This window comes from Symsagittifera roscoffensis, chromosome 10 (genome assembly GCF_963678635.1).
Source record: "Symsagittifera roscoffensis chromosome 10, txSymRosc1.1, whole genome shotgun sequence".
Classification (NCBI taxonomy): Eukaryota; Metazoa; Xenacoelomorpha; order Acoela; family Convolutidae; genus Symsagittifera; species Symsagittifera roscoffensis.
The window spans coordinates 36826753-36836157 of NC_087071.1; the positions used below are offsets into that span (position 1 = coordinate 36826753).

General features: G+C 32.5%; 1 protein-coding gene across 1 annotated transcript; it reads right to left on the bottom strand.

Moving 5' to 3' along the window:
• Positions 1-3593: 3593 nt before the first annotated feature.
• LOC134855446 (transmembrane protein 267-like) lies at positions 3594-7172 on the bottom strand. Its single transcript, XM_063871976.1, has 2 exons — positions 6915-7172; positions 3594-4017 (listed from the first exon to the last, which is right to left on the bottom strand). Exons 1-2 carry the CDS (start codon positions 7132-7134, stop codon positions 3611-3613), a joined length of 627 nt encoding a protein of 208 aa, XP_063728046.1. The 5' UTR covers positions 7135-7172; the 3' UTR covers positions 3594-3610.
• Positions 7173-9405: the final 2233 nt, after the last annotated feature.

A 9405-nucleotide genomic window follows, 5' to 3' on the forward strand; every position in this document is an offset into this window, starting at 1 on the left:
CTTGCTATTACTATTTTGAGCTTGACATTTAAAATTGATGTGGTTATGCAGGCTTGTTAAATGCAAACACTCCGATAAATTTATCAGTTCCAGGAAAACAAATGAACAAAATTTTTCGTCATAAAACGAGCGGCTACGTCTATCAAAGCATTGAAAATGTACCAAATCGGGTTAAATGAAAGATAAAACACTGGTCGGTTTTAAAACGCGAGACAAGTTTATTCATATAAGGTATCTACTTAACTCTACACGACTTCAAACCCACTGATATATTATATTATATCTAACAATAATAACAATCAATCGGCTGAACCAGGAAAATAACTCAGAGGTGAAATGAGCATTCAGTACGCGATTCTTATCGAAGGAATAAAGAAAATGTAGCATATAGAACTTACCATGGCTTAGTATTACCAATGGTTCAATATTTATGTCATATAAGTGGTAGACCTAATAGTTACATAGCATAAGAAACGTACACTAACCAACAGTGTAACCAATAAATGAGAAGTGAAACAAATTGCTTTAAAAAAGACAATATTCAAAATCAGGAAACGCAAAAAAAGTACTTAAAATAGAATCTGTCATAAAAGCTCATTTTGACAACGTTAGACACTCAAAAAAATCAGAAATAGAAAAAGAAACGGTGTTCTATAGAAAAAAAACAATAGCAAATTTATTGTCTTTCAAAAATTAAAGACAAACGAAGTACAGCTGGCAAATCTAGCTCAAATAACAATTTGTTCCAAACAAAAATATTAACAAAAAATAAAGGTTAAAAAAGTTTAGTGTTTATGTAATCACTTTTGATTATAAATAAAACGATTTAAAATGATAAACAAAATAACTTTCAAAATATTGAAAATGACATTTATGAAAAGCAGGGTTGAAGAAGATTTTTCCATCATTGAGCAAATACAATGAGCTTTTTGCCATTTTCGCGTATTTCAATTTCTTTCAGTTGAACTCGACCTTCTAATACTTTTCTACCAATCCCCATTTTACATTTTACGTCATATAAAGTATTACAGCACCGAGGATCTGTTTACAATTCATTTGACGTGGAACTAAAAATACAATTTGGTCAATGTTTATTAGGGTATCGTGTCTCGTCTAGGTTAAAACACGTGGAGCTGACGAAATCGTGATAAAGTTAACAAACCGATTAGCTTTCCACTTCGCTTTCATTAGTCATATTAGGAGCTCCGTTCTTACAAACTATGCATGCATGCAGCCCGCTTATTTAGTTAAATACGGTCGTCCTGCTTAACCGCAAATGATTACAAGACCTATAAAATCAACAAGAGTATAAATCGAAATTTTTAAAATATTTTATGGAAAATTGGTTTAGCATGTTTTTTCTTCAAAAATTGGACCAACCAAATAATTAAACAAAAACTCAAGATAGCAAAGAAGGCAATCTAAGAAAACTTAATTTAGCTTTAAGGTTTTCTTCATTACGCCAAGATCATTTAACTAAAATATGGCTATAGCCATAATTAAAACTTCTTAAACAAACATATGAACAAAATTGTTCCACCATCTTGTATTATCAGAAAAATTCTAGCCTTATTGTTCCGACTTTCGATACGAAAGTAACCCAATATTTGTGCTCGGGGTGGGTTTTTTTTCTTCAGACAAATTTCGACTTTTTAACTAGCTATTTTTGACGGAATTTTTAAATACCTTATTATTTTTCGTAAAGTTACGGGGGTTTAAAGATTGCCATTTTGGGACAATTAACGCGCGATATATTTCGCGCTATTAACGCCTAAGCGGAGAGTTAATCCGTCTTAGAAATCGTTCCAAATTGATTAAAAGAAGCTTATTTGCCATAAATGGTTTGTTAGAAGGAGCAATATCTATCCTTTTGTATTTTATATGGCGTGTGGGGAGATGATTTTCATAAAAAATTTCAAATTTTAGAAGAAAAAATTTTTAATTTTTTTTATTTCATTGAATTTTTAAATGTTATTACTGCTCCATAAACCTTAAAAGGCAGTCGGAACATTCAGGGCTTCGCCCTGATACGAGCAGTCTTGTTCTGAATTTGATTTTTATTTGTCCACTCGCTTATTGTAGCAGCTACAAAAATCGTACAATTGACTATTTGTTTTTGGATGTCGAAGCAATAAGTAAATTTAAAAAACAAATGTTCATACGAAGTGACAACTGTCAATTCAAAAAATTTTCTGTTTTCGAAATTGTATTACAAAACAAATGATTAATTTAATTCTTAAGACAAATGACAGGAACAACAAACACACTTATTCATATTTTCACCAGAACTTTTCAATTTTCATTCAGCAAAATTTTTAAAAAAATAATGGTACGAACAATATACATTAAATGTCTCAGCAGTTAAGTTGCAGTATCGGTCAACACAACCGCAAAGATCAAACAAAAAACCAAAATGAAAACGTGGCTCAACAAAATTTGATCATATTTTTTAAAGCAAAAACAGACTTCTAAAAACTTGACCTTACGTACAATATTCGAAACCAACTGGACTTTCGTGAACTGTTTCTCAAGTATGAACCAAACGATCATATTTTAGTTAGCAGAATTGAAACTTGTTTAAGTCTAATTAACCATGTCGGCCGTCAAGTATCATGTTTTTATGCCACGAAACAGTTTTTGAAGAATTCCAAAATCGGAGAAATTCAAATACAAATCCAACCTTTTTCACACATATACAGTGCTGATTTAAACTAACCGGACAAAACGTGTTAAACTTGAAATTTAAAACGCGTTTTTCTCAAATTGGGTTGAGTTTAGGTGAAAACTTATGAATACAAAACTTGCTTAAAATTTTAGCAGAATTAATATGGTGTAATTTGTTTTGCGAAATTCGGGCCCAAAATGTTACCCCAAAAATGAGTCATTTTGGCTTTTCTTAGTTAATCAAAAATTACGCCAAAAGTACCCATTCGATCACAGCCATAAGTATATCAAAGTGAGCCCCTTACCTAGCCCAACAAATTTTAAGAAAGGTATAATCTCCAAAAATAAATTGTAAACCGTTTAAAAATTGTTTTTAAATAAAAAATTGGTATTTTATATAGTAAAAACGACCTTTTTTGTCTATCAAGCAAAAATAAATTAATTTATACAATGTTTTGGAGAATATACCCTTCTTAAATTTTATTGGGCTACGTAAGGGGCTCACTTTGATATACTTATGGCTGTGATCGAACGGGTACTTTTGGCGTAATTTTTAATTAACTAAGAAAAGCCAAAATGACTCATTTTTGGGGTAAAATTTTGGGCCCGAATTTCGCAAAACAAATTACACCATATTAATTCTGCTAAAATTTTAAGCAAATTTTGTATTCATAAGTTTTCACCTAAACTCAACCCAATTTGAGAAAAACGGGTTTTAAATTTCAAGTTTAACGAGTTTTGTCCGGTTAATTTAAATCAGCACTGTAGTAGAAGAAACATGTATAAGTGATTACATGTACATCAGCATTCCGTAAGAATCAAACAAAACACAATCATCTTCACAGCACTTCTTTGAAAAAAAAAAATTCCTTTATAATCCAAAAATTACAACTCATCTTTTTACACATAAGATATTGATAATTACACTATCATATACAACATCAAACTATACGTGATTTAAATTATTCATCATAAGCATCAATTTATATTTAAACGTTACTTCCAAAATAACAAATTCAAGGAAAAACAGACAAAATAGAGCAGATAAATATTGAGGCATTGAAAGCGGCTCTGTATCCGGCATTACAGGATAAAGCCAAAGACCACGTCTTAAGGCGTCTCTCAACTGATGCGATATCCAGGCATTAACCAACGATAAAGCAGCCATTAAAGATAATTTCTGGTCGTTAACAGTCCAGTAAACTGCAATGTAAATAACAAAAGCGAGTAAAAATGTTAATGGCGTGTTGTGAAATGGCGGTCTTGAAGGTAGTGATAAAGCTTTATCTAACTTGAAAGATTTGGCAGAAAGAAAATGATCTATATCCATTGCAGATCCAAGAATAAATGCCACTTGAATGTTCCATTTTGGACAGTTTTGATTTCTTATTGACTTTCGGAGTGATTTTTGAGTTGTGATATTTGTGCTACTTGTTGGTCAAAAATAAAAACTTATTTCGAAAAATGCCACTTCAAAGTTTCAAGTAAGTGAAAATGTGTACGAGGTTATAAGCCGGCCGGGTGAATCACGTCCACGTCTTTTTGCGCAGAGCAATTTGCAATAAAAAAGAAAAAATGTTCTCGAATTTCCTTAACCAAATTGATTTTTCCAGCTCCATAAACTTCATTACTGAATCAATTCAGTGAAGAGAAAACATTGGTACAAACTACGCCAAAAATGGCCTTCAATCCCTCCCCACGTCAACGGAAATATTTTGGCAAAAACAGGTTTAATCAAGTGACAAGTGGTAATTTTTTGAGCGGTGAGATGGTTGCAATACTGAAATCGACCCTGATTTGTAGGAGACTTTAGCAAGCACCGTACAGCAATTTAGTTTCAAAAACAAAATAAAGAACATTTCAAATCCAATTTTTTTTGTGAAAAAACCGAGATTATAATATATCTTACAAAATGTAGTTTTATGTTCAAATTATACAGTAACATATTTCTATTAAGTGCAAATTACGACCACGTGCAGAGAGCCAAAATGAAGAAACTGTTTGAAGAGTTTGACGACGACAACAGTGGAAAACTAGACTGCAGAGAATTCCAACAACTGCTTCAGAAGTTCGGAATTTCATTGCCTTACGACCAGGTGCTTCGTTGTTGTTGTTGTGACCCCTATGGATAATTTGATCCAAGGTCATGTTGAGAACTCCGGTTAATTTCAAGCCCTTCCCTTTCCCCGAATTAAAAATTGTTAAGTTACCATTTTGTAGAACTTTATTCAAAACAAGAATTTTACCAAAATTTGTAAGCGTGAAAAATTGACTAAAAACCCAAAATGGAGGTAACCGATGCCATTAGAATAATTTTTACTCAGTTTTTTTAAATTTCTTGCATTTCAATTTCTTGTTTTTTTTATTCTGGGAGAACGGTAAGTAAAACATACCTCAGTAGGCGGTTAATACAACAATAACAAGTGTGTGAAATGCATCACCCAACAAACCGGTGGAAATGAAGAGCTAACTTTCGAAGACTTTCTGGACATTTACCCAAAAATCAAACCGAAAAGCTTCGAAGAGGAAATTCGAAATGCGTTTGAGCTGGTCGATTTAGGTATCAAATTCAGGCTCCTCAAATAAATCTTCGAAGCCTATTGAAACAATATAGTTCTGCTGAGAAGAAGAACTATGTCTGTGTTCACACTATTTAAGGAAATCCAGGTTTTGACCAATCAAGCTCAAAATTTTTGTGGAGACGATATTGCAAAAAAAACTTGAAGGCAGCTAGCGCGGAAAAGCCCAATCTTTGATCAAAAACCTCCAAAAAAAACAACTAAAATGACCACACTTTGCAAAAAACAATTGTTTCGGATAGCTTGGAAATAGAAAAAGACCGGGTTTAAAAAACACATTTGTTGACCAATGATTTTTAGTGATTCATTATTATTGCATGCGATGAATTTATTTGAAGATTCTGGAATTAAAACTTGACCTCATTTTTAGATGGAAGCGGCACACTAGGAAAAGATGAAATCAAACAAATGATGGTTTCGGCAGGTGTGAAAGATATTACAGATGCCGAAGTTGAGTTTCTGATTACGGAGTACGATAAAGACGGAGATGACGAACTTGACTTTGAAGAATTCAAGGCGTTCATGATGGATGACATTTCGGAAAGCAGAGGATTGTTTACTCGACCAGTAGCTACTAGCTCAGCGGAACAACAGCAACAATCATAAAAATAACGATCAGGCGAAAACGAATTGCAGATACCAGTGCAAAAATTAGCAAATAAAATAATACACTGATTTGAATAAAAAGTGAATGAATTGTATTGCAAAAAGTAGAGAAAAATTTTTTAGTTACTAAAAACTGATACCCCATTGACACAAGCATTTTACTTTCTCCCAAAAACCAAGTATAGCCGATTGCTGTGCAAGTACCACAATGTTCCGACCATATTCATAAACAAAAATTGGAAAAAAAAAGGTTTCTTGCCTTTCTACAAACTAGAGTCGTTTTCAGCGCGTGGTGTGATTCGCTAACTGTACAAACGCGCAGAAAGTTAGTGAATTTGGTAAGATCGAGAAAATTTTCCTTCAAAAAGAAATACCAAACCGAAAAAAAAAGACAAAAAAATTATATCGTTGCTTACGCGTTAATAGCGCAAAATAAATTATGCGTTAACTTTCCCAAACTGGCTATCTTTAAACCCCCAAAAACTTTACATAAAAGAATCACAGGTAAAAATTTCTTTCAGCTGAGAGAAAAAAAAATCGTCACAATTGGCTTGTTAAAAGTCGAAACCTGAAAAAAAACCGGTCATTTCTCCACTCCGTAAAATCTTTCTTGAAGAAATTCGCGATTAAAATTACGTTGATTAATAAAAACAGAAATGAAGCCTACATGAGCTGATTGAAGCTCGGTGAAAAAATCGTACGTATATACATGCTGAAAAACCACCAGCCAAAAACGATATTTTCAGAACAAAGACAGCCGGTTGCTGGGCAAGTAAAATAGAAAGCTCCAACATAAAATTATAAAATTTATTAAATTGTTTTGGTTTTTTGTCCGTGGTACTCGAAATTGGAGCACCGCGGAGCTCCGCAATACAGCTTCGTTTACTTATTCGGCTCTAGAATTTAATTTCAAATTATTGCTTGCGAAAAAAGTGTAATTGCAACTCGCAACCTGTTTATCATTTTATCTAAGGACGGTCTATAATAATAGTATCGTTTTTGTTGCTAAGAAACGAAAAATTTATTCTTCGCATTGATACAAAAATACGTCAAATCAAAACTGACCCAAGGAAAACAGCATAAGGTCTCGCCTCATAAACACAAAAACTAAAACGAACCATGACAAGCACGCAAGAAGCGCATGCTCAAAGTTATCCAATAACGCATTTAAAAAATTATTCTGTGGTTTACAAAATGCAGTAATAACTTCCAAGACGTATGCCAAACCCAGAAAAACAATTTCGCCAGCAAAAGCAGTCAAAATTCGGATAAAACTTGAAATCATTAGAAGGAACTTTCTGATTCGATCAATCGGAAACCATCAACGCTGAAAAATGAGAAGAATGGTAAAAGTGAGACTGAAGCAGTAAAGAGGATCGGAAACTGATCGGAAGTTTGACTCGCTATTTTGCATTAAAAAAATTATTCATCATGATAGCAAACTGATTTAGCATAATTCAGTTTATTGAAGAACTTTTTGGAGACTGCTAATTTGTTTTTACATAACACGTAAACCCACTTTATTGAAGATGCAAGTCGACCATTAATTTTTTTTTCGTATTCAAATGAACCAGAACGTCAGAATTTATCGTGGTACCGAAATTACTACATGGGTACTCGTTTAGAAGTATGATTCCGCCGTTTTTGTGGAGTCCCATTCAAAAAGCTCGTTTAGAAGTGTGGTCACGCGAGCCCATTTCAAGTGGGTGAAAACAAAAGGAAAACTTCTAATCATTTCTTCGATAGCTTTCCTTCAAATTTCCCTTTAAAATGGAATTATCAATTCACTGGCAAAACTTAGAAGAAGAAGAAGAAGAAAGAACACTTGAATTACTATACAATAAAAAGCCGAGGCATCAGTGTAGCAAAGTGTAAATAATAAAATTGGTTATAAATTCATTGGTTACATCAAACAAAAACAAAAACATCAGAAAACAAGCAATAAACAAAACAAAAAAAACAAAATCGGTTACAGTTCGGAAATTGGTTGATTAAAGTATATGAAGTTTCGGATACTATAGAAAATTTAAGATTTAAGAATTAGGAACAAGCTGGTAATAAAACTTTACAAACAATTTTACAGATAGTCCAATTATACAACGTATATACAGAGTATATACAGTTTCTCTTTCAAGCAATGTGTGAAAAATTAAACTGAATTAAAAAATATAGAACTAGCAAAAACGGTAATCACGCCACGTATTTGTATTAGTACATATAGGATTGTTTCTCAATTCACTCACGTAAAATTCTTTCAATTTTTTCTTGAATTCTGTTTTCGATTTTTCTAAATTGTGCAAAATTATGGGCAGTGAATTCCATTTTTTAGAAGTCAAATGAAAAAATGATTTTTGTAGAGAAGCAGTCGAACAATGTTTGTCAAAAATAATTTGTTTCGTTCTTTCGTTGAGCCTATAATTGGCAGTCGGTAGTCTCAGTGTATTTTCAAAAGCCTTCTTTTTGTTTGTAAGATATTGGTATAAGTATGTTATACACTTTAACTCAATTCTTTTCTCGATTCCAATGAACGATTTGCTAATGCGAAGAAGGGAAGAAGATTTAAAATTCGATCTGAAATATGTTCTTTTTAGCGCCCAGTTCAACTGTTTCTCCAGAGATAGCATCAAAGTAGCATTAATTTGTTGTAAAAAAATTGCTGAATAATCTAAATGTGATAAAACAAGACAATGAAGCAAGGCAACTAATGATAATGTCGGCAGTTGTTGTCCAATTGTATCAATAGTTTTAATCCCTTGGGCCATTTTTTGGAGAATTGTTTTGATTTGAGCATGAAAAGATAAACTTGAATCAAGAATTATGCCTAAATATTTGCATTCTGATTTTTTGGCTACATAATGCCCACTAATTACTAGTTTATCAGTATCCACATTTTTGCTATCATTTTTTTGACAAAATGTTATAAATTCCGATTTAGAGGCATTCAGATTCAATTGGTTCTCTGCAAAAAATTCCGTTAGATTATTGAGTGATTTTTGCAATCGATTCAAAGCATCCTCAGAAATTATAGAAGAGGAAAAAACCATACAGTCGTCAGCATATTGAACTAAAGTACAACCTTCATATAATCGCTCTTGTATGTCATTAACATAAATATTGAACAACAACGGACCAAGTACCGTTCCTTGTGGGACACCTCGTTTTATTTCAATCCAGTCTGAAAAAATTCCATTGACGTATACTCTTTGAATACGTTTGTTTAGGAAGCTAGCAATTAAAGCATTTGCTCCATTTGAAAAACCGAGAGAAAGCATTTTTTCAATTAAAACTTCATGCGAAATAGAATCAAAAGCCTTGGACAGATCTAATAAAGCTGCATGTACGATTTTTTTTGAATCTATTTGATTTCGAATACTTTCTGTCACATAAACAAGAGCATCTTGTGTTGAAATGTTTTTGCGAAATCCAAATTGAAATGGTGTCATTATTTGAAATTTGTCAAGATGTTCTGTTATTTGGGCATGTAAAATTTTTTCAAAAATTTTGGAAAAAGCACAAGTTATTGATATTGGCCGATAATTTTTTGCATCCATTGGGT

What these genes read in the sequence shown, in the direction of transcription:
- LOC134855446 (XM_063871976.1), bottom strand. Translation starts at nt 7,134, where the DNA reads ATGATTTCAAGTTTTATCCGAATTTTGACTGCTTTTGCTGGCGAAATT. An exon ending in CCTTATGCTGTTTTCCTTGG is followed by an intron (nt 4,018 to 6,914) that starts GTCAGTTTTGAT and finishes GGAACATTCAAG; the next exon opens with TGGCATTTATTCTTGGATCT.